This window comes from Penicillium antarcticum (genome assembly GCF_028974205.1).
Source record: "Penicillium antarcticum strain IBT 31339 chromosome Unknown utg000009l_segment0_segment0, whole genome shotgun sequence".
NCBI classification, from domain to species: domain Eukaryota; kingdom Fungi; phylum Ascomycota; class Eurotiomycetes; order Eurotiales; family Aspergillaceae; genus Penicillium; species Penicillium antarcticum.
Window position 1 is genome coordinate 4,908,015 of NW_026695307.1, and position 23,152 is coordinate 4,931,166.

The 23,152-nt window shown below is 49.9% G+C and overlaps 9 protein-coding genes across 9 annotated transcripts; 6 read left to right on the top strand and 3 right to left on the bottom strand.

The window, feature by feature from the left end:
- Positions 1 to 557: 557 nt before the first annotated feature.
- Positions 558 to 1,550, top strand: N7508_010192 (SGNH/GDSL hydrolase family protein; the record flags this gene model as incomplete). The annotated part of the gene is made up of 5 exons (XM_058468252.1): positions 558 to 684; positions 737 to 776; positions 830 to 908; positions 976 to 1,366; positions 1,417 to 1,550. The coding sequence occupies 5 exons, from the start codon at positions 558 to 560 to the stop codon at positions 1,548 to 1,550; spliced, it is 771 nt and encodes a 256-aa protein (XP_058316098.1).
- Positions 1,551 to 2,180: 630 nt separating this feature from the next.
- On the top strand, positions 2,181 to 3,774 carry N7508_010193 (uncharacterized protein; the record flags this gene model as incomplete). The annotated part of the gene is made up of 2 exons (XM_058468253.1): positions 2,181 to 2,379; positions 2,435 to 3,774. 2 exons carry the CDS (start codon positions 2,181 to 2,183, stop codon positions 3,772 to 3,774), a joined length of 1,539 nt encoding a protein of 512 aa, XP_058316099.1.
- A 384-nt stretch (positions 3,775 to 4,158) lies between these two features.
- N7508_010194 (uncharacterized protein) lies at positions 4,159 to 4,979 on the bottom strand (the record flags this gene model as incomplete). Its single annotated transcript, XM_058468254.1, has 4 exons — positions 4,159 to 4,705; positions 4,777 to 4,827; positions 4,883 to 4,898; positions 4,949 to 4,979. 4 exons carry the CDS (start codon positions 4,977 to 4,979, stop codon positions 4,159 to 4,161), a joined length of 645 nt encoding a protein of 214 aa, XP_058316100.1.
- A 213-nt stretch (positions 4,980 to 5,192) lies between these two features.
- Positions 5,193 to 7,046, bottom strand: N7508_010195 (bifunctional hydroxyethylthiazole kinase/thiamine-phosphate diphosphorylase; the record flags this gene model as incomplete). Its single annotated transcript, XM_058468255.1, has 7 exons — positions 5,193 to 5,447; positions 5,499 to 5,599; positions 5,649 to 6,025; positions 6,079 to 6,486; positions 6,536 to 6,671; positions 6,724 to 6,900; positions 6,950 to 7,046. 7 exons carry the CDS (start codon positions 7,044 to 7,046, stop codon positions 5,193 to 5,195), a joined length of 1,551 nt encoding a protein of 516 aa, XP_058316101.1.
- An 859-nt stretch (positions 7,047 to 7,905) lies between these two features.
- N7508_010196 (translation initiation factor eIF5) lies at positions 7,906 to 9,147 on the top strand (the record flags this gene model as incomplete). The annotated part of the gene is made up of 1 exon (XM_058468256.1): positions 7,906 to 9,147. One exon carries the CDS (start codon positions 7,906 to 7,908, stop codon positions 9,145 to 9,147), a length of 1,242 nt encoding a protein of 413 aa, XP_058316102.1.
- A 514-nt stretch (positions 9,148 to 9,661) lies between these two features.
- Positions 9,662 to 13,151, bottom strand: N7508_010197 (uncharacterized protein; the record flags this gene model as incomplete). The annotated part of the gene is made up of 2 exons (XM_058468257.1): positions 9,662 to 13,066; positions 13,119 to 13,151. 2 exons carry the CDS (start codon positions 13,149 to 13,151, stop codon positions 9,662 to 9,664), a joined length of 3,438 nt encoding a protein of 1,145 aa, XP_058316103.1.
- Positions 13,152 to 13,734: 583 nt separating this feature from the next.
- On the top strand, positions 13,735 to 16,565 carry N7508_010198 (DNA ligase (ATP) CDC9; the record flags this gene model as incomplete). Its single annotated transcript, XM_058468258.1, has 4 exons — positions 13,735 to 13,802; positions 13,900 to 15,688; positions 15,738 to 15,968; positions 16,020 to 16,565. 4 exons carry the CDS (start codon positions 13,735 to 13,737, stop codon positions 16,563 to 16,565), a joined length of 2,634 nt encoding a protein of 877 aa, XP_058316104.1.
- A 476-nt stretch (positions 16,566 to 17,041) lies between these two features.
- On the top strand, positions 17,042 to 19,701 carry dppV (dipeptidyl peptidase DppV; the record flags this gene model as incomplete). Its single annotated transcript, XM_058468259.1, has 8 exons — positions 17,042 to 17,223; positions 17,277 to 17,328; positions 17,381 to 17,619; positions 17,672 to 18,695; positions 18,741 to 18,963; positions 19,014 to 19,246; positions 19,296 to 19,507; positions 19,566 to 19,701. The coding sequence occupies 8 exons, from the start codon at positions 17,042 to 17,044 to the stop codon at positions 19,699 to 19,701; spliced, it is 2,301 nt and encodes a 766-aa protein (XP_058316105.1).
- Positions 19,702 to 20,958: 1,257 nt separating this feature from the next.
- N7508_010200 (uncharacterized protein) lies at positions 20,959 to 22,493 on the top strand (the record flags this gene model as incomplete). Its single annotated transcript, XM_058468260.1, has 5 exons — positions 20,959 to 21,130; positions 21,215 to 21,289; positions 21,359 to 21,436; positions 21,549 to 21,845; positions 22,024 to 22,493. 5 exons carry the CDS (start codon positions 20,959 to 20,961, stop codon positions 22,491 to 22,493), a joined length of 1,092 nt encoding a protein of 363 aa, XP_058316106.1.
- Between the last annotated feature and the right edge of the window lie 659 nt (positions 22,494 to 23,152).

The window sequence follows — 23,152 nt, forward strand, 5'->3', positions numbered from 1 at the left end:
CAGATCTGGCCCAGGAGAGCCTCCTTGGTTAAGCTTTGCTCTTTAAGTAACATTAGTGCATCGGCATATTCCGACAGGGATCGCTTCTGCGTGCTGTCATCGACGAGCGGCTTGTGGCTAGTTAGCTACAGCTGTTTCTATGGCCGTAAGTACATATATAACTATTGTCAGTCGGGTCTCAACAATGGATTCTAACTAGAATAATCAGCTAATTGAGTCTCCTAGGAGATAACTATATCATCCTCTACCTAGCCATATTGGCTCTGGTGAAATGTTGGGCGTGGTGCGGGGGGAATTAGGCCGAACTTATACAGACAAACTACCGGAATGAACAATTGGTGGATAAATTCCAGATGAACTACACTACGTATAGAAGATAGGATATATAAACATGTACCTGATCCAATGTTGTGTTGCAAGCGAAGCTCCACCGATTTCCCTTTCGTCCACGGAACAAACCCCCACTTCCTATCTCGTCGCTTTCAAGTCTATTCTCCTCACTTCTACTCTCTCCACGACTTCTACCGTTTGAGCTCGAATCACATAATTATTTGAATATGGGTTCACAAACTCAAGACGACATGTTCAAGCCATATGACCAGTTCATTCTCTTCGGAGACTCCATCACGCAGATGGCTTGCAACCAAGAACTAGGCTTCGCTTTCCATGCCGCACTCCAAGAATGTGAGTATCCCATCTACCCATATCGCACAGCAAAACGCTTATAAACAATCAGCCTACAGCCGAAGACTAGATGTGGTAAACCGAGGTCTTGCGTAAGATACTCTAACACCCATCACCAGCCTGGACTGAATACTAACAAGCCCAGCGGATATACCACAGCACATGCCATCAAAGTCTTTGACAAATTCTTCCCTAGCCCAGAAACAGCCACCGTGCGCTTCATGGTGAGCAACCCAAAACCAGTCCCTTTCAAAATCCCAACACAGACTTACCAATTGGACAACGAAATAGACAATCTTCTTCGGCGCAAATGATGCATGTGTCCCAGGCCACAGCCAGCATGTGCCTGTGGAGATATACAAGCAGAACCTGAAAACCATCATCCAGCATCCAGCCACGCGCGCACAGAATCCGCGTATCATCTTGATGAGCCCCCCGCCCATCAATGAGTATCAGCTGGAGAGCTTTGATGCTGCAAAGGAGTCTCCGCACCCAAGCAGGACAGCCAGTGGGGCTAGACAGTATGCTGATGCTGCACGGGAAGTTGGTGCTGAGCTCAATGTCCCTGTGGCGGATCTTTGGTCTGCTTTTATGAAAGCTGCGGGATGGAAAGAGGGACAGGCTTTGGTTGGCTCTCGTGATGCTCCGAATTCTGAGACACTCTCGGGTCTTCTGACTGATGGTGCGTGGAGATCTATTCTGGGTATTTTGGGCTTGTGCTAACTTGAACAGGATTACATTTGGCTCCTGCTGGTTATCGCATTGTTTATGATGAAGTCATGAAGGTTATTGAGACTAATTGGCCTGATCAGATGCCGGATAACCTTCCGATGGTGTTCCCTTCATGGGTTGATGCCCCGAAATGAAGCAATTGGAGAAGCAGACTTTGAAATTGTTAGTTTTAGAGATCGAGCATGATGTTTATACAAAATTTGTCGGATTTCAGTGAAGTAGAAGTAGAAGTAAGAGTATGAAGTATAAGCATACAACCGTTAGTGGAGTAAGCGGTCTAGCCCCTCTCCGCAGTCCACGTTCCTCTCCAACTTTGGCCGTCACATCCCCATTTACACTGCAACTTCCGCTTCAACTTCGATCTTGCCTTATTTCTCGATACACACCTGAGGCTCTACGCTGACCTCATTGTCTCCGCCATTACCCGATCCCGTGACACTGCACGCGTTCCTTCCCTACGTCACACGTTTCCAAGTCTCCATTATTGAACCTCCCCGACACTGTCTCCATCGCATCGCTAAGCTCTCCGGACTATTTCATCGACACTCATAAGGTCGCGCCTATTGATCGAGTTCAACACTTGTTCCTTAGAGACAGGGTGGACGGCCGGTGGGCCGTCTCACAGATAGTTGGAGGGAGGAGAGAGGATAGAGGAGTTGAATCAACTGCCAGACTTGGATTGAAGACACGTGCCCTGATATTCTCAGATACGACTCCGACACCCTCCCCCTCTGAACCTCTTCTCATCACCCACTTCACAGGCGATGGATGCACAGTATCCTTTCGCCTCCCGGGACGATATCTGGCGCGTCTTTGAAGAGCTGAAGGACCTTCAGATATCCAATATTGCGCAAGGTGAACGAATCGCTCAGCTAGAGCGCCGTCGAGACGAGGATGCGCGTCTGAGAAGCCCTTGGGGACCGACGTCGCCTTTTCCGAGCTCGGTGGGCACATCAGCTCCAGGTAACAACCCACCCAACTCTCACTTCACTACACCACTTACCATGTCCTCCTCTAGACCCTTCCTTTCATTCTCCCCCGGACGCTTTCAAGGGTTTTGACCAAGGTCACCACTCCGCCATGTCTACCTCGGCGGTTGCGTTCGACGTGGACGAGGAGCCTCGGCGGGGAACCTCGCGTGCTAACAGCGTTCGCTTCGACGAGAGCGCCATTCACGGATATGGCCAGGCTAATCGCAACAGCACTGAACTGCCTCTCCGAACTGGCAGCGGTCTGAGCAGCCATCCACTCCTTGAGCGGACATCCTCTCACCAGTCCGACGGTGGCCATTCGCACCATTCCGCGCGCACCAACAGCCTGCGTCTAAACACTGGCCGACTGTCCGGGCTCACTTCGCTCGATTCCCCAATGATACCCCCGCCTGGACTTTTCTTGCTTGGCCCTGTGCCTTCTATCATTCGCTGCTGGATAAGTGACGACTTCACTAATGCCTCTTTGCTTTACGCCGCCGTTTGCTCTGGCTCTTACGTCTCATACTTGAGCCTTGCGTTGGTTCGCAACCTTGGGTTGGAGGATATGATTACACATGATGATGATGTCTCGTACATCAAGCTCCCGGTTTATCTTCCTGAGGCCCTCATCCATCAAGCTTCCTCCGGTACTCCCATCCACCAAGTCCCTGCTGTGACTGTACGTTTCGTTGTTCGCCAGACTGAATCCACCGACGACACCATTCAGATAATCATTGGAAGTGACGTGTTGCGCGCTCACAATGCTGACATCTGGTTCTCCCTTGACAAGCTGATCATGGTGGATGATGACCGCAACCGTGTTTCTGTTCCTCTTGTGCGTCCCGAGAAGGACACCGTATTCAAAAGCCTATGCACTTCTCCCGGTTCCTGCAACCAGGATCAGTTAGGGAGCCACACTAATGGACGCGCCTCTCCCGGTGTCATTCGCCCCCCTCCAGGCCTTTCCCAAATCCCAGCCTCTGTCCCTTTCTCCTCCAGCCTTCCAGAGACTGGGAACGGCGATGCTCAGAAGCCACGCGTTCATAGCGACGAGTCCACTCAAACTGGAGTACGCGGAACTGCAGCCAACGCCCAGCCCACCGCAGCCCCCAGGACCGAGAACATGCCCCCCTGGGCTTCCTGGAGACGTGAGACAAAGAAGGCCACTAAGATGCCCGATAAGCGCGAGATGAAAGTCTTCCGAACTGTCAAATCCAACATTCGCACAAACCCTCACACGCCTGGAAGCACTGCAGGCGAATTTGCCGAAAAGCCACAGTCCCACGGCGCTAACCAGTCTAGCCCCTCTGACATGGATGCACTTAACCCAGTTGGCGGTGCTTCGGCGTTTGGATGGCTCAACCCCGCCCAGCGAGGCCCAACCTAGATGAAATAAACTAGGACTCGTTGCTGGGATCACATCTGGATCTTGAATGATTCCGGGTTTACGACTTGAGTTTACGAAAAGTAACGAGCATATTTCCCAAGACGCATGCTTGGGAACAGCAAACAAGAAAAGTGACAGAATATGACCGGACAGGACAGGAGCAGGTGCTAGGGCTTTTACAATGGATGGAAATACATTGTCTTCATAGTGGCAGTCTCATCGCTGCAAGTTAACAAGGCATGGGATGCAGGATCCAAAAAAAAAAAAAAAAAAAAAAAAAAAAAAACTTGATCGAATCAATCTACATGGTCCATGCCAAAACATTCTCTTTTCAAACGTACCGTACCAAACCCCAACTAACACTAACCACCGAAAAATGATACTTTAAATCTTCGAAAAGGCCCCCAAAGCCCCCTTCGTCTCCTCCTTACTCTCCTTGACCAACCCACTAACAGCCCTAAACCCCTCATGCCCAGCATCCCCAATAATCTCAAAAAGAACACTCTCACTACTAGTGATAATGGCACCCGCATCCCTCAACCTAGCCAATGCAATCCCCCGTTCCTCAGAATTCATACTGCTAACCCCATCAACAAGAATATAAACCCGATGTCCGCGCTCTAACAAATCAAGCGTGGTTTGCGTCACGCAGATGTGCGTCTCGATACCGACGATGATCACATCCAACGGCAAGTTCGTAGTTCCGGAGCTGGAGCTAGAGCCGGGCCCGGTTTGTGGAAGAAGGTTCGAGATTTCAGGCGTTATCATTGAGAAGAGCGTTTTGTCCACGTCTGCGCGGATGTTTGGGCCGGATAGGTGTGGTTGTAGTTCTGCTACTGTGTTGCCCAGTTTGGATCTGTTTTGGGTTGTTATGAAGACTGGAGTTTGGAGGGTTGTGGCTGCTTTGAGCATTTTTTGGGTTGTTGAGATGCTTTTGGGTATATATATTAGATTGGCTTTGTATTTTTTGGATATGGTGGATTGGGGTGGGTTTGTTCGTACAGTTTGGGGAATTCGTAGATTCCGCGGAATTTCTCTTGGATGTCGCAGATGCTTTGCTTGTTAGTGCTCGTCTTGGGGACTTTTTGGGTGGTTTGGATAAGCGTACAAGAGCGCGGGGTTGCCTGCGATTGGTGTTAGTTGTGTATTGAAGAGGGAAAGTAAGGATACTCACGGATGCGCGATGCGCGCGAGTTGGTGGTCATTTTGTCGGTTCAATGGTATAGTATGAACTAGAAAGCGCAAGGAGAGGTAGAGTAGAAGAATGAAATCAGAGGGGACGTCGGCCGCCGCCGCGGGGAATCGGAGTCGGAGATGCGGGGAGCCGAGGGAAACGTATACTCGACAGTAAATTACATATATCATCTGCACTTCGAAATATGAATAACTTTTGGTACATCTAGACTAGCAATCTGTATCTACAGCTCAATCTCCTGCACCTTGGCCCGCCCAACAAACCAGCTATCATCGCCCTTCGCCACAGCAGTGCGGATGGCGTACAGCTCATCAAGGAAGGCGGGCACGAAGCTACCAGGGCCACGAACATGCTCGCTGGCTGCTGCGTTCTCAGCGGCGATCTCGTACATGAGTAAACCGGATAGCACGGCGAGAAGTCTGTCCGAGCGATGGGCACTCAGGAAGCAGCCGGCGATTGTGCCGATGGCGCAACCAGTCTAGGGATGAATGTTAGTTTGCATTGAATAATGAAGGGATTGGCTACATACTCCAGTCACTTGGCCGAGGTATGGATGGCCGTTCTCGACGGCAATCACTCGCTCGCCGTCGCTGAGGTAATCTGTTGCTCCAGTCATGAGGACGATGTTGCCTGTGAAATATTAGAAATGTACACATGGAATATGGCTGTATTAACTTACGCTCTCTCCGAGCAAGGTCTCGGGCTAGGGTTGCCTTTTGCTTGCTATCTAGAGTGCTCGGTCCGCTATCGACACCACGCTGCTGGACAGCACTGCTACCCCAAGCCTGACGAATCTCGCCCTCGTTACCCTTGATCAAATCAAAGTAACCACCAGCCATAAGCTGGGAAACCGCATTGCGGCGGATGTGGGTAGCAGCGGCACCGACGGGATCATAGATTACAGGGTTGCCACGCTCATTGTATGCCTTGATGGCTTTGAGGTAGTTGGAGACACTGTCGCTAGTAAGAGTTCCCATGTTGATCAGGAGTGCACCGTCAAGGTTACACAAGTCTGTGGCTTCGTCGCCATATGGGGACATGATTGGGGATGCGCCACTAAATATTATTAGCACGAGAAAGCACAGTTTCAAGTTGATAGGGAAGCTTACATGGAGAGAACAACGTTAGCAACGAAGTTTGCCACGACAATGTTGATCATGCTGTGCACTAGAGGGTGTACCTCAACCATCTTGCGGACTACTTGAGGCACCTCGGTCAACAGGGCCTCGACTTCGTTAGAACGAGGGGCAGCGGGGGCCACGGCAAACCGGGGAGGGTTCTTAATGAGTTCGGCGAACAGCTTAGCGGATGCCGTTGGGTCATCGGCTGCCATGATGGCACTGACGATGGCTACTCCATCCAGTGCCTTCTTGGGAGACTGAGACTGGTAGATGACTCTCTGCACATTGGAGTGGTTGATGCCGCCAATCGAGACAGTCCCCACGGAAGAATCGTTGATAGCATCCAGAATAATCTGAGTGCCCGCAGTTCCAATGACTGACTTGGTGTTGGTTTTACTGCGAGTTGTCAGCGACCATCCAGCTTGACTTCGGGTTGAGGACATACGTAGGGGTGGCAAACATAGTACCAATTCCAAGGTAGTCGGCACCATCTGCGATGGCCTTCCTGGCTTCCTCAATGGAAGAAGTACTGATCCCAATGATGGCATTACTGGGGAGAAGTCTCTTTGCTTCCTCATACTCTGCGGTTACATCATCAGTATATATATCTAAATTGAAGCCGCGGCGACTCACTCATGTCATCTTGACCGAGATGCACACCCTCAGCCCCAATGGCGAGAGCAACATCGACTCGGTCATTAATCAAGAGCGGTACATTGTACTTTTGGGTGATCTGGTGAAGTTTCCGGGCAGTCTCGACCAAGACTCCGGTATCGTTGGATTTGTCCCGGTATTGCACCACCGTTACGCCTGCAGAGGGTCAGTGGAGTGATTGGTCAAAAGTCCTGGGCACACTTACCTCCCTGGAGGGCCTGGTCAACAACCGTACAGAGGTCCCGGCCCTTCAGGATGGCCGGGGTGGAGTCTGTGACCAGGTATAGCGAGAGGTCGACCATGATGTCTAGACGAACGCGAAGAAATGTAGGACTTGAGTAGAACTAAGAGACAACTTGAGACAGGCTATATTTGTACAACACTTCAGGCCCTCTTCATTGTAGGAGGAAGATTACTGCCGCTTGTGTGCCCGCGGTGGGGTACAACTACAAGGTTTGGACTGCGTCGAAGCAACGACTACGAAGCTGCATGACAATGCTATTGTTGATATGCATTCTATCTGCGACTCCATACTGTAGATATAGATGAACTGAAACAATCAAATGACTTCGGAGTCTACGGCATATATCGTCCACCTCCGAGTTTTGCCCGGCACGTGCCGGCTGACATAACCCTTATTTGTCAGTTTAAAATCCTTTTTGTTTCCCACCTCCAACGCCTTCTTCTCTCTTCCACCCATCCATCCACTGAAGGCTTTACAGAACGAAGCCTGCATTTTCTTCGCGTGAACTTTTAGTTCTACGCTCTACGCTTATTATTGGTCAGGCTTCGCCATCATCAATTTCCGCCACACACCAACGGGTCTCCGGCCTCGGACTCGGATTCCCCAAAGAACTTCAGCTGTTCTCAGAAAGCCTCACATTGAGACGTCGTCTGCGAACTTGTCTATGTATTCGTCCTACGTCCAAAATTTCGAACATTACCTGCCGCCCAAGCTGCAATCGTTTCGCGCGTCGAAACCTTGCAGCATACACCTCAGATCTTGTGGTTGAACCAACGTTGTGAATCACCTCACAATCAAGACAACAAAATCGACACGCATGTCGTTTTATCAACAAACTTTTAAATCAAGATCTCTTCGCCTCCTTTCTCGCAAGCCCATCGTTCTCTCGTGAACAATCGTCAAAATAAACCGTCATCATGGCCACTGTTAACATTCGCCGGGATGTCACTGATCCCTTCTATCGCTACAAGATGGAGAAGCTCCAGGCCAAGGTCGAAGGCAAGGGCAACGGTATCAAGACCGTTGTCGTCAACCTCGACTCTGTCGCCAAGTCTCTGAGCCGTCCTCCTGCATACCTCATCAAGTACTTCGGTTTTGAACTCGGTGCCCAGGCCAACGCCAAGCCCACCGACGAACGCTGGATCATCAACGGTTCCCACGATGCCCCCAAGCTCCAGGACTACCTCGATGGTTTCATTTCCAAGTTCGTTCTCTGCAAGAAGTGCAAGAACCCCGAAACCGATGTCTCCATCAAGGATGAGAAAATCACACTGGACTGCAAGGCTTGTGGTCAGCGTTCCGACGTTGACCCCCGCCTCAAGCTGAGCACCTTCATTGTTCGCAACAACCCCAAGGGTGGCAAGAAGGACAAGAAGAAGACCCGCCGTGAGCGCCAGAGAGAGAAGTCTGCCAACGGCGAGGACGCCAGCCCTGGTGACAGCAACAACTCCGAGAACGGTGATGATGCCGATGAGGCCCCTCAGGCCGGTAGCGATGACGAGGTGATCCGCCAGGCCCAGGCCATTGAGGCTGAGACCGAGATCAAGGATGATGAGTGGGCTGTTGACGTTTCCGAGGAGGCCGTGAAGGCTCGCGCGAAGGATCTCCCCTCGGACCTCAAGCGTGCCCTTGTCATCGAGGACGGTGACGATGAAGGCGCCGACGGCCCCTCCTCCTACGAGCAGCTGGGCAGCTGGATCATCGAGACTGCCGCTGAGAAGGGTGGTGTTACCAACGTGTCCGACGTCGAGATCTACCTGAAGGCCAAGGAGTTTGGCATTGAGACCAAGCACAAGACCTGTGCCGTCCTTGCTCAAAGCATCTTCGACGAGAAGATTGCCAAGCAGATCGAGGGTCGTGCCGGTCTCCTCAAGAAGATGATCAGCTCCGAGCGTCACGAGAAGGCCTTCCTCGGCGGTACCGAGCGCTTCGTTGGTCAGGACCACCCTGCTCTCGTTGCGCAGATCCCTGCTATCCTGCTGGGTTACTACCAGAACGACCTTGTGTCTGAGGAGACCCTCAAGGCCTGGGGCGCCAAGACCAGCAAGAAGTACGTCGACATCGCCACTAGCAAGAAGATCCACAAGGCTGCCAAGCCTTTCATTGAGTGGCTCGAGAGTGCTGAGAGCGATGAGGACAGTGATGAGGAGAGCGAGTAGTTCGTATTTGGTCTCGTGTCTGCTATCACTGCATTCACTTGCATTAAATTTTTGGAATTTTTATTCTTTGGATATACTCGATTGGACTTTCCAGTTGCGTTCTCATCATTTAGTTTAACCAGTCGCCACTCCTTTATCGACAATTACTATCAATCTGGTCTTATTATCAACATTTTGCCTTACAAACTGGCTCGTATATGTAGCTTTTCACATACTGCACGCTCGTAAAACGTTGTGATATCACACCTCGTCCTCATACCGCACAAACTATCTACAGGCCTGAGTCAAGTCCTAGATACTCTATGTCCAATGGAAAGCTTTTTGACAGATTCTCATTATCAATATTTGAAATGTCTAGTTGTACATGTAAACCAAACAATGTCTCACGCTATGCAAGATGCTCAACAATTCAAGAAACTCCTCAAAACACCTTGGCCAGCTGAGGCTCAACTCCCTCGCACTTCGGATGAAACAATCACCTCAATGTACTCAATAGAACCGTTCAAAGTAAGAACTAGAAAACCAGTTCAGCCAGTCGACAAACAATCTGATGCTCACCCTCACCACCCAATTTCACATCCATAACATCCTCGTCACCCTTAACCTCAATCGACCCGTACCCATCCTTCCCGACAAGGTGCTTCACAAACAAGAACCAGGTCAGATCGGCATTGTAAGCCTCCATCGCATGAATAGCCCTCTCAACAGGACGAATTGCCTCACCCGGATCGAAATCAATAGTCTCGGTCCTCTTCTCGTGGAAAAAGTAATCTGCACTGACAAACAGCGAAATCCACGCGACAAGGTGCTCACAGATCTTATCTCCCATTTCTAGAGGCAGGCGAACATTCTCAAGCATGTTCAAAAAGAGGTCAAGCATTGCACGCCAATGACGATGGCCTTCGGTGAAGTGACTAGGGCCATGGTACGAGTCATCGATAGTGAGGTGCGGATTGAAGGGGATCTTCAAAGTGATGCGAGCGCCACTTTCGGCATTGGTAGCAGAGCCCTCAAGCCGGATCTTTTCGGGGATCAGAGCATATGCTTCAGCGTAGGGTTGTCCATATTTGGCCCAAAGAGTCATTGTCGTCCACTTAGACTCGTACCAGGAATTCCATGATGGGAAGTCTGCTTCGACGCGCGAGGCCATGAAGTCGCCGGCGGCTCGGCACATCGCTCCCATTGCTTTGACTCTGGCTTCTGTGACATAGAGATCCTTTGCTATGTTTTCCTCTGTGTCGGGAGTCAAGTTTCTTCTGGGTCGAAGCGACGCTTGTTTCGTCATGGGTCCGACTGGATCGGGGGATCTGCGCTTTGCGACTGCGGGCCAGAGGTCGTTTATCAATGGCAGGAAACTGTTCTCGTTCTGGGATAAGACCGGGATCATGGCGGTAAGAATGTCGAGGAGGGTTTTGCGGAGCTCGAGGGAGGGTGTGGTTAGGTGTAATGGGATTTGTTTGGCGATGTGCAGGAGGAGAGAGTGTGTTTTGGTAAGCGGTTTCTCAGCGTCTTCTGGCTCCTTTGGTGGTGGGAGTGGCTCGTCGGATTCAGCTTGGTCGAGGAGCTCTTCGATCGAGGGCTCGGGCTTAGGTTTGTCGTATGTTTCAGCCCATGGCTTCTTGGGGTGAGAGATCTTGCCGTCGGCATTTATCTCTTCAGTCTTGGAGCGCTCATCGCGTTTGGCCTTTCGGTTGGCGATGTCGGCTGTAATGGCTGAGATAGAGAGATGCTCATAGCGAGCTTTCTGGTTATCTTGGAGACCATGTTCTTTGCCCTCGTCGATCGTAAGTATGGATGGCTGACGAATCCCCTCATCCACAACTGATTTCAGGACTTGGAACATATTTCGGGCATACGCAGGATAACCGTGATAGTCATCTACAAGCTTCAATATCACATCAATCACGTCATCAAGGTATGGGATCAATGGTGCACCGCAAAGTTTCAGCATCATCCATAAAACTGATGCCGGCAGCGGTGACGGACCGCCGAAGCGCAGTTTCGCATCTACTGCGTTCACCAGGTAGTCTGCATTTGCAACGATCATTGATCCTGCGTTTTCATAATTGCAAGCTTTGGTCAAAATATTGAGGCAGATAATGGCATGTTGTTCGAGGTCTCCGTTACGACTTGCCATCAGTTCCAGTACTGGATACAGTGCATCCATGAGTTCAGGTCGGAAAGCTTCGCCAATGTGTTGGGCTTGAAGTGCCACGGCCTCCAATGCAAGAGCTGATACACGCCAGTCACCCTCACCACTGACTGTTTCGTTTTCGTTCAGAGTTTCCACCGAAATGTGGTACATTTTTTCAATCAGTTCACCACGTGAAGGTAACAGGGAAGTTTGTTCCACAGCATCAAAAGAGATGAAATCGTCAAAATTTGCAGTGACCGTAGTTCTATCACGTAGGAAAGTCATCGCTAGCCAGAACGGTGCAATGGTGTGATCACCAGTGACCCTAATGCGGTTCACAATTGATCCAGCGATTTCAGTTCCATATTGGGATAAGTTCAATCGATCAATCAATGAGCGAAGGTCCTGGAGAGTCTGTTGTTGACTCTGGTGTGCCAAAACAACTGAGGGGAATACTCCAGATGTCACAGGCGGGTCATTTGGTCTCAACATAATAACATCAGCCGGGTTCAAGGGTTGAGGCGAGTTGGTACTTTCTTTGACGACAGCAGCCAGACTCTCACACAGACCGGAGGCCAGGCCAATGGTTAGCAGATTGGATCCTGACTGAGCGTCGGACAACAACTGAAAAACGGTTGAAATTTGACGCAGTGCCCTCTGTTTGGCTGTCTCATTATTGCCTTGCATAACCCGAGCAAATGATGTGAGCCATGTGTGCAATGATTCTTTGAGAGAATCCAGCACAAAAGGATATGTGGTACCAAGGAGGCTTAGCTGTTGGTACGCATTATTGTTTCGTTCATCTTCTTTGTATGCCAGAACGACGATCGTTTCAACCATAAGAGGCACGGAGTCTGCCAAAGTCTTTTGACACTGTTCAATCACCATCGTGCAAAGTTCCAAGAGGGCATCCTGAACTTCACTTCGCTCATGACGACGGACCTGTATGACATTGAACAATGCCAACTTGATTTGTGTTGTGGTGGCCTTCAGCCAGGATTCATCCAGAGCTATTCTCTCGCTTCCCAACGGGGGCGGGGAGGTATCAGCGGCGTCTTTGTCGTTAAGAACAGCCTTCAAGAGGCGCGTAAGAATTTGAAGACACAATTCTAGCAGCGAGTATGATCGTCGGACTTGGGTTGTGGGCCTCAGAACTTTAGTCAATGCCGAAACGGTCCGAGGCATGATGCTGGCAAGGACTACCCGGTCTGTAATGCGGCCATAAAGATCATAAAGGGCTTGAGCAGCTTTTGTACAAACTTCATCTGACCTTTGATCGACGATACCCTCGAGAAGGATGTACACCGTCTGGTCAACGATTGTCGCCGTACCGATTTCGTGGAAGATTGTTCGTTGGGAAACATCGCCTCTCAAAGTTTTGAAAACCGCAGCGAGGCAGTCAAAGCCAGCAATACACAATTCTTCAGATACCAGCGGCTGTTGGGTTTGGTCCGGTGGTCCGGCCACAATCAACGTGCACATAATTATGAGTTGCTTACCCACCACAGGCGAAAGGTCGTAACTCCATCCACAAGACACCAATATCTGCAGCGAGTTGATTGCAAGCTCAAGACATCTTGCAGAAAGCCTTTGAGTCTGATTAAAGATATGGGACAGTGGTTCGAAGACGTAATTGGCGATTCTGGAGTTGAGTGTACCATCGTCGGCAAGTGTGTTCAAACAGGTGTACACTGGCTCGAGGGCTCGAGTGACATCGGCGGCGGATCCCTGATTACTGCGAAAGCCTAGAGCAACTGCGTTGAGCGCAACGCAAGGCTCACGAAGCTATTTGAACATCAGCTGCGTGCCACGCACGAGGAGCTGCGTCGAACCATACCAGTTGAAAAGCTTCTTGAGCGGATGTTGTCATTGTAGCTTATAGAAGCTATCATTCAAAACTCAAAGTATGAGTCTGAAAAGAGTTGGTCAGGTAGCATAAGTCAAGCAGCAATAAAACCATGTAAACAGAATGTCATCGGGACCATGGCGATAGATAAATTGCGGGATGCGCGCATACCGCCCTTGAGGTGCCGGCATTATGAGGCGGTGTATCCGGGAAGTGGTGCGGCCACTAATCCTGGTTTGGTGTAGCGTCCCACTAGGCCCATTCAGGCAAAATGACCCTGCACGTGAGCTGACTGCTAGCGCGTCGAAACGCGTTGGAACCTCTGGCTGCCTAAGTGTTGCCTGGGTCAATTGCGATTTCTGGGTCTATTTATTGAAGACTCAGTGCCTACTTGGCTGCGAGGGATACGTCTATGCGGGCTTTGCGAATCTCTAAGATCGCGCCTCCATCGCTCTCGCGCTACCAACCTAGCTGCATAGGACTAGGTCCAGCTCCAGCTTTCTCGATCACAAGAACACCGTGCTTAGTGCTTCGTTCGACATTTTCTGAAACCCAGAGTCAGCGAAGCATCCATTGGGATACAGCGAAATCATACTCGCCACAAATCATGGCCGACAACAAGAGTGCAAAGCAGGCTACATTGGGGTACGTTCGCAATTCACAGCAGACGATTGGGTGCGTCAAGATATATGAATGGCGTTTGCGTCATTCCCTACTGGTCTACTTTGGATACTATTCCTGTCCAAGTCGTTAATGTTTTTGTCTATAACAGGAGGTTCTTTGGCTCGAACGCCAACACAAATCAAGCGCCCAAGAAGCAAACCACACTAGCTTTTGGCAACAAACGACAACGTGCAAGCAGCAGCGGAGCTGCTGATGATGATGTTGATGTGAAACAGGATACGGAGGAGCCTAAAACGGAGGAGGGCACCGATACAGCAGCCACTGATGGCCCGGTGAAAGGCGTGAAGCGGGAAAAGAGTCCGGATGCAGAACAAAGTGATGGATCAGATGTCCAGCCTGTGTCCAAACGCCGCAGAAAAGCTTCAGCTTTGCCAGCTGCCGAAAAACAAGTCCCATCCCCGAAAAAGCCCGAGGCTACGAAACCCAAGGTTGAGTCGCCATCACCAAATCCCGCTACAAACGAGGACAACTCTACCGAAGTGACACCCTCAGAGACAGTAACCGATGAGGTTAACAAGGAAGAAGAGTTATTAGAAAGTGAAGAGGAAGAGGACCTCGAGCCTGAGCTCGAAATGAAATCCATCGAGAAGTTCCAGGCCAAATTGAAAGGTAGTGGGAAAGACCCATACCCAGACTGGAAAGCTGGAGAGCCAGTTCCTTACGCCGCTCTATGCACCACTTTCTCCCTGGTCGAGATGACCAGAAAGCGATTGGAGATCACAGACCATTGTTCCCTGTTCCTTCGACAAGTACTTCGTCTGACCCCTGGGGATTTCCTTCCCACTGTTCAACTAATGATCAATAAATTGGCTGCCGATTATGCTGGCATTGAACTGGGTATCGGAGAGTCATTGATCATGAAAGCCATTGGTGAAAGTACAGGCCGAAGTCTTGCAATCATCAAAGCTGACCAAAAGGAGATCGGGGATTTGGGACTGGTGGCTGCTAAGAGTCGCGGCAATCAACCTACCATGTTCAAGCCAAAGCCTTTGACTATCCGTGGTGTCCATGAAGGACTACTGGCAATTGCTCAGGTCCAGGGCCATGGATCCCAAGATAAGAAGATTTCGGGTATCAAAAAACTGTTGTCTGCAGCCGATGCCGCAACTGCTGGCAAGGGAGGTAAAGTAGTGGACATTACCAAGGACAAGGGCGGCGCCAGCGAAGCTAAATTTATCATTCGCTTCCTGGAAGGAAAGCTGAGGCTGGGACTTGCAGAAAAGACAGTGCTCGTCGCTGTTGCCCGGGCAGTTCAGACCCATGAAGCTGAAGTTAATGGCGAGAATATCCCGTCAGCGGAAAAGATGGCTGCAGGAGAAAACATCTTCAAGTCTGTCTACAGTGAGCTTCCCGCGTACGAGGTGATCATTCCCGCCATCCTTGAACATGGTCTATTCAAGCTACCTGAAGTTTGCAAACTATCGCCTGGTGTTCCTCTCAAGCCCATGCTTGCGAAGCCTACGAAATCTATCACTGAGGTTCTCGACCGCTTTGAGGGCAAAGAGTTCACCTGCGAGTACAAGTACGACGGAGAGAGAGCCCAGATTCATTTCGTGTCCCCAGACTCAATTCACCAATACCCTGGAGCAAAGAACACATTAAAAAAGGACAGCAAGGGACTTTGTTCAATCTTCTCCCGCAACTCTGAAGATCTTTCTAAGAAGTATCCAGATGTTCTAGCCAAGCTAGACACCTGGGTCAAGGACGACGTGAAGAGCTTCGTGCTTGATTGTGAGACCGTTGCTTGGGATACAGTCAACAAAAAGGTTCTTCCATTCCAACAACTGATGACCCGTAAGCGCAAGGATGTCAAGGCCGATGAAGTCACGGTCAAGGTTTGCGTATTTGCATTCGACTTGCTCTTCTTTAATGGAGAGGTAAGGTCCCCATTATCCAAGCCATGTTGCTCTCGCTCACCTATTATAGCCATGTGTTAAGAAGTCTCTTCGGGAACGTCGGCGACTTATGTATGAATGCTTCCAGCCAGTGGAGGGGGAGTTCCAATTTGCCCAGTATGGCAACACGAACGTACTCGATGAGATCCAGGAAATGCTCGATGAAAGCGTCAAAGCCTCGTGTGAGGGTCTCATGGTGAAGATGCTGGACACAGATGAGAGTGGCTACGAACCCAGCAAGCGGAGTCGCAACTGGCTTAAGGTATGGCTCTTGGCGTATCAACCTTTCGAATCACTGCTAACTTTTACGTAGGTCAAGAAAGATTACCTTGCCGGCGTTGGTGACTCTCTTGATCTTGTCGTGCTTGGTGCTTACCACGGACGTGGTAAGCGTACTTCTGTCTTCGGTGCTTTCCTCCTCGCAGCCTACAACCCCAACAAGGACACCTACGAAACCATTTGCAATATCGGTACTGGATTTTCTGAGGTGCTGCTCGAAGAGCTCCACAACACACTAAGCCCATTGGTGATCGACCGCCCAAAGCCCTTCTACACCCACTCGACTGTACCCAAGGATCAGCCAGATGTCTGGTTTGAGCCGCGACTAGTATGGGAAGTCAAGACTGCTGATTTGACACTGAGTCCCCGCTATCAGGCCGCTGCCGACGAGTTCCAGGGTACAGCCGATAGTGGTAAGGGTGTCTCTCTTCGTTTCCCGCGTTACATCAAAGCCCGCGATGACAAGAAACCAGACGAAGCCACCACTACCCGTGCCGTGGCGGAGATGTATCGCAAGCAAGAAGCGGTCACTAAGGAGAGCTCCAGCAAGGGCGGTGTGGATGATGACTTTGAGTATTGAAGTAACTTCGTCAGACGTACTATAGCGATAATGCATTCATTGGTTCGAACAATGCTTGGGGTCTCATATATAGTTGCACTTCCAAGCATCTCACCATTGCTCGGACCGTAAGCATCATATTAGGGCTTATCGTGATGTGAGGTATCAACCATTCCAAAGACTTCTGACGTATGAACAACCGATCCAATTCCTCATTCGACTCTATGCCCATCCCTTTCTAGAACACTTGCCGAACAAGGCCCCTGTTGATCTGGCTGATGTTGCCGTCCGCTTATCGGCGGAACCCCCGAGGACTCTTGGCGCTGCGAGCTAAGCAGGCGGACCACCGCCGGACCCTGCAGCGACCCTTTCTTTGTTCGCAAATTACTTTTTTAGCGTCTTGGAAATGGCCGATAACAAGTCTATCATGCATATTTCTCTTGGCAGAGCGGAGGAATGTAACATGCCCCCCTTTAAACGGAAACTGCCGCCTCGTCATGCCAGCTACTGCCGTGCCGAGCTCCAGCTTTTATACCAGCTTCGCCCTACATGTTGCCTGGCTTGTTTCCTGCGCAATTATCTTTAGCTGTGTGCGTATATACCTTTTTGCCGACATGCGGTTGTTTGAATGGATGGCCCTCGGGTCTATAGTGGGATCTGCGGTGGCACTTACCCCAGAGTCAGTTATTATTTACTGAAACCTGGTTCTGCTTGCTAATTGGTTTCATGTAGACAGCTCATCACTGCCCCGAGGCGAAGTGAAGCTATTCCTAACCCATCTGGGGTGAGTTGGGTTATTCCAATCATTACCGGTCAATGTTGTTAACGGAATATAGGAAGTTGCGTTGTTTTCTACATCGCAGTACTCTTTTGAATCCCACAAAACGTCGTCGTGGTGGAGTCTTTTGGACCTGGAGTCTGGCAAGATCACCCAGCTCACCAATGATAGCAATGTGTCTGAGTTAATTTGGCTGGGGTCGACTGACTCGGGTCTGTTGTATATCAACGGCACCAATGCCGATATCCCTGGCGGCGCCGAGGTTTGGGTGTCGGATACCTCTGATTTCGTCCATTCGTGGGTTTCTTTAATTAATTGCTCTCATTACTTGTTATTAATATCTATATAGTGCTTACAAGGCGGCATCACTGCCGGCCCCGCTGTCTGGTCTCAAGACAGCCATTACCAAGTCTGGAGACATTAACTTCCTGGTGTATGGAGAGTCCTATGGCAATGGAACCGCCTACAACGAGGAACTTGCAGCTACGCCTTTGAGCTCGGCTCGTATCTATGACAGCATCTACACCCGTCACTGGGACACCTGGCTCACCACGAGATTCAATGCTGTTTTTTCCGGATCTTTGAGAAAGAAGAGAGCCGGACAAGGCGCAACATCTCGCTACACGTGCAATGGATCTCTCAAGAACCTCGTTGCCGCGGTGAAGAACCTCGAATCCCCTAGCCCTCCCTTTGGCGATGCGTCTGATTATGACATCTCGCCCAACGGCAAGTTGGTCGCGTTCAAGAGCAAGGCACCTGAATTGCCGCGTGCCAACAACACTGCTTCTTATATTTATCTCGTGCCTCATGACGGGTCTAAGAAGCCTGTTGCAATCAATGGTCCGGACAGTCCTGGTACGCCAGAGGATATCAAGGGTGATTCTAGCAGTCCTGTGTTCTCTCCAGATGGCCGTCGCATTGCCTACCTTCAAATGAAGGACGTGGCATATGAATCGGACCGCCGTACTCTCTATGTCTACACCATTGACTCCAAGGAGACGATCCCAAGTTTGGCCAAGGACTGGGACCGCTCACCAAGCGCTGTCAAATGGTCTGCTGATGGAAAGCATCTCTTTGCAAACACCGAGGATCATGCCCGTACACGCCTGTTCTTATTGCCTGCCAATGCTGGTGATGATTTCACACCCAAGAATTTCACCAACGGTGGCTCCGTGAGTGCCTACTACAACCTGCCCAACGGCGAGGTTTTGGTATCTGGCACTGCTATCTGGACCAGCTGGACAGTTTACACCACAAAGCCAGGCAAGGGTCTGACCAAGATTCTCTTCTCTGCCAATGCAGTCGATCCTGGTCTGAAGGGTCTGAGTCCCGCTGATGTTGATGAGTTCCACTACAAAGGCAACTGGACTGATGTAAGTGTTTTTATGTTTTAATGTAGAATCATGCTAACGGATCAGATTCAATCTTGGCTTATTTATCCTCCCGGATTTGATAAGTCGAAGAAATACCCTCTTTTGTTCTATATCCACGGTGGTCCTCAGGGTGCTTGGGGCGATTCCTGGAGCAGTCGCTGGAACTACAAAGCCTTTGCTGACCAAGGATATGTGGTTGTTGCACCTAACCCAACTGGTAGTACAGGATTTGGTGATAAGCTGACGGACATGATCACAAACAACTGGGGTATGCCATCTATATCTATCGTCTTTGGGTTCGGGTCTAACAATCTACAGGTAGCTACCCCTACGATGATTTGGTCAAGTGCTGGGAGTATGTCCGCGACAACTTCGACTTCATTGATACAGACCACGGAGTGGCAGCCGGTGCCAGCTACGGTGGGTTCATGATCAATTGGATTCAAGGAAACCCTCTCGGTCGTGAATTCAAGGCATTGGTTAGCCACGACGGAACATTCGTCGCCGACGCCAAGATCTCGACAGAGGAATTGTGGTTCATCGAGCATGATGTACGTACCAACTTTCCTGCTTCTATTTCGCGCTACTGACTCTATCAAGTTCAATGGCACCTTTTGGGCTAACCGAGACAACTACCGCCGCTGGGATCCATCTTCTCCCGAACACATCCTGCAATTCGATACACCACAGCTCATCATCCACAGCTCAAAGGACTACCGTCTTCCTGTCTCAGAAGGTCTGGCTTTGTTCAATGTTTTGCAAGAACGGGGCGTCCCTAGTCGACTGCTCAACTTCCCGGATGAGAACCACTGGTAAGTGAAAGCATTTTGTCTCCATAGTCGATAGAGCTAATTCATGCGCGTTTGATAGGGTCCTCAACAAGGAGAACAGTCTTGTATGGCATCAACAGGTTCTTGGATGGCTGAACAAGTATTCAGGCATTGATGCCCCGGGTACTGTCAGTCTGAATGATACCACCATTCCTGTTGTGGACTATGATCCTTGAGCCTGATTTCAGAATCGAGGAGGAAGTAGTTAATGTCTCACCTACATAGTCGCTATGTGGCTCCCTGGCAAGTCTTATTACCATTCATGCATGAACAATCAAGTCATTGTTATCAAAGCCCTTTGCGATGCGCGAGAACAGTAGTTGGGAGTCCTCTTGACACCCCCATGTTTATATGATCATAATAGCACTCGAAAACGGGGAAAGAAAGTGAGAGGCTAAGTCAGTGCACAAACGATGCATGAATGGCAGACCCGCTTCGAGGGTCCTGTAAAGAACCTGTCTAATAATTTATAGCATTGTAAACAGATTGATGACCCCTATTGTCGTCCATGTCAGAAGAGGGAACTCACTCAATTGAGAATAAAGATAGTGAGTGCTTAGGACGGGAATACAGTGAAATTGGGTCTATATGGACTCTAATACACGCAAGACTGAGAGGGTGGTCCACAAGGGCTTTATGCCAAGGTTCCTATTGGTACATCTGCCTCTATGCTTCCTTTTTCTGTCTCCACAAGAGCTATTGATATGTTCCGAGACATGCAACTAGCCAAGATTCTACGCACCAAAACCATACCTACACCTCTGGATGGCCCAAGCAATCACATTTCACGGTGGGTCACCACCAAACTCTCACTATGCCAGCATGTTGTATGGCCCGTAATCGGCGCAGTTCAATTTTTAGATGGGGACGATCTACTGTACATGTAGTATTCGTGGGGGCAATGATTCAAATGAAGATGAAGGGTATGATGCTTCGGACTCATCGCGATTCTTTGGTGTCATTGATTGAGGCGCGGGTGCTAGAACACTTCGTGGTATCTGAGGTGTTACATCTACTCAGCTCGCTTCTGGTTTCTCTCTTCTATGTCATCTTGCTCAGGCTTTCGGTCTACCAACATAGGATCTTTCAAATGAATATATGGTAGCCATGATCTCGTAGCTTGTAAGCAAATAGTCTAAAGCTGGGTCGTATCAATTCGGCCTCTCTATCATCAAGATGAAAAGTCTAAAGAAAATTGGATGTATTTGTCGAGGAAGAGCATTGTAGTTTGGGACTGTCTGCCATACATGCAGTGTACATGGCATGTGTATCGATATAATGTTTGCTAGCTCTCAGTAGCTCAAGTGTGGTCTTGGACTATTGGGTGCAAGGAGCGCTAGGGGACTTTGTCTTGTGTAAATATCTCTCATTTACTTTTCGTCTGCTTTCCACTTTTCTCTTCCTCGCCCCAGCTTCCTTCATCATCACCCTCGATGATGTCTTCCAACCCCAGACCTCACCGTAACAAGAAGAACAAGAAGAAGCGTACGTCCTCATTCTCTCAGACAGAAAACCTCAACATCACCTCGCCAACCCCAACCAAGGATACTGACAACTCTCAATTAGCCGCACAGATGGCTTCTTCCAACGAGCTTGTTGACCAGCGTGAGTACTCACTCGAATCCATCTCAGGCCTTTGACCTACCAAGTCTTCACCCGAGCTTTTCTAACATCACGAGCCTGGTTTAGGCATCGAGTCGACACCTCTTTCGCCTGTTGCTCCTTCGTTCACTCCTGCCAGCACTTTGGGCAACATTGCCGAGGGTGAGTATCACATCCCATCCCCAAGTCTCATTAAGCAAGACTTCTTCTAATACATGCAAACTGACTCAGACGTCAACGTGGAAGCCGCTCTTGTCTCTGGCACTTCCTCTGCGGCTACTCCCGGGTCTCCTCTGAAAACCACCGAGTGTGAGTATCACGCCCATTCAATTCTTGTTATTTCCCAACCCCCTTTACTCCACTCATTGTATAGGCCTTCTTCTTTATTGAAAATGATTTAATATATACGATCTAATCCCAGACATCGATTTGGACACTCCGGTCTCCTCTCCCACTTCCTTCGCTGCTTCTGTTACCGATGCAGACGAGAACAATGATACTCGCTCCAACGTTGCGAATGCCGGGACTCCTGTGGTCGGTGCCGGTGCCAGGGCTGCTGGCACTGACCCTGCTGCTGCCAGCTCTGGTGCTGCTGCTGTCGACATAGGTCTTACTTTTGGCAACGCTGGTGCTCTTGCCAGCTCTGGCTCCGCTGCTGCCAACGCGGACGCTGCCAACGTGGGTTCCACCGACGCTTATTTGGAGGATGATGAGTACGGTAAGTACAAATGGCAATGCCACTTATATCTGATCATAAGTCCCAACACAGAGCACCCGCCATGCCTTCGCGTCTAGCATCATGTCTATATAAGGATACTCCATCCATCACATGCTCCAGCTTTCCAGGATACTAATCTTTTCCTGATGTTAAGAAACCACTAACAAACGATACACAGAGCCTCCTCAGCCCGGCACAGCCTACAACTGTGCTGAAGAGCAAGCCCGCACCACCAGTGCAGTTGAGATGTTCCGACAGATTCGCGCCGACCGTACACAGGTCATTGATGTCCCAATGACTCCTTTGGGATCCCCTGTCAACGGAAATACCGACTTCCAAATCTGGCAGACTTCTATGGTTCTTCTCGTCCGCCAGCATGGAGTCTACGGTGCCATCGATCCTGGCATCCACTCCCTGCCGCCTGGCCACGAGCTTTACTTGTGGTATGTGCACATGCTCGACATCGCCTGTGCCTTGATTTGGAATAACCTCTCTGCGGAGCTCAAGGCAAACCGCTGGCTCCGGTTGCTCTTCTTCCAAAAGATGCCGGAGAAGCTTTTCAGGGTCCTTGCCATTTCTTTCGGTGAAGGCGGCGACTTTCAAGACGTCAACACGGTGATGGGTGAAATCGATCTCCGTCATCCTTAGTTGCCCATTGCATAATCGGGATGCTTATGGCCTGGGATAGGACATGAATGCTGATACTGATGGAGGTTGGTTTTCTTCTCGCTACTTTCAGTGGCATGGGCGTATTTCTCTGCTTGCGTTTTCTCTGTTTCCTTCTTTGTGTCCAGTCTGGCCCCTACTTTATCTACCTTTGGGGTGTGCAGTACAGGAGAATGGCCATATTAGCAAATACCAACGAATTTTTCATTGAGCGATTCTTCCCGGTTTTTGCGGGATGTTGCAGCTATGAAGCCAAGATAATGAGGTCAATCTTATTATTGAAGCTCATGACTCCAATCGAGAAATTGTAAACAAATAGTCTATTGTAGCCTCCCTATTATAAGTATAACAAGACTCATGCAAGCAATCCATTCTTACTAGACACATCAGACCTTGGTCTGTCCTTCTGGCTTTTGGTCGACTCTTTTTCTCTGTGCCGTTCTGATCCTTACATACTTCCTTCTTCCCCTCTCCTCTCCTCTCTTGCTTCTTCACAACTCTCTCAGGTACCCATCTTCAAGTTGCTCAGCACGCATCCACCTGGGGCCGTCAATGGCACTCATCGTACGTCTAATGTCTTCTCACTCTTATCCCCTGATTCTATTCATCTCAACATTCCACGCCACAAGCAAGACTGACCT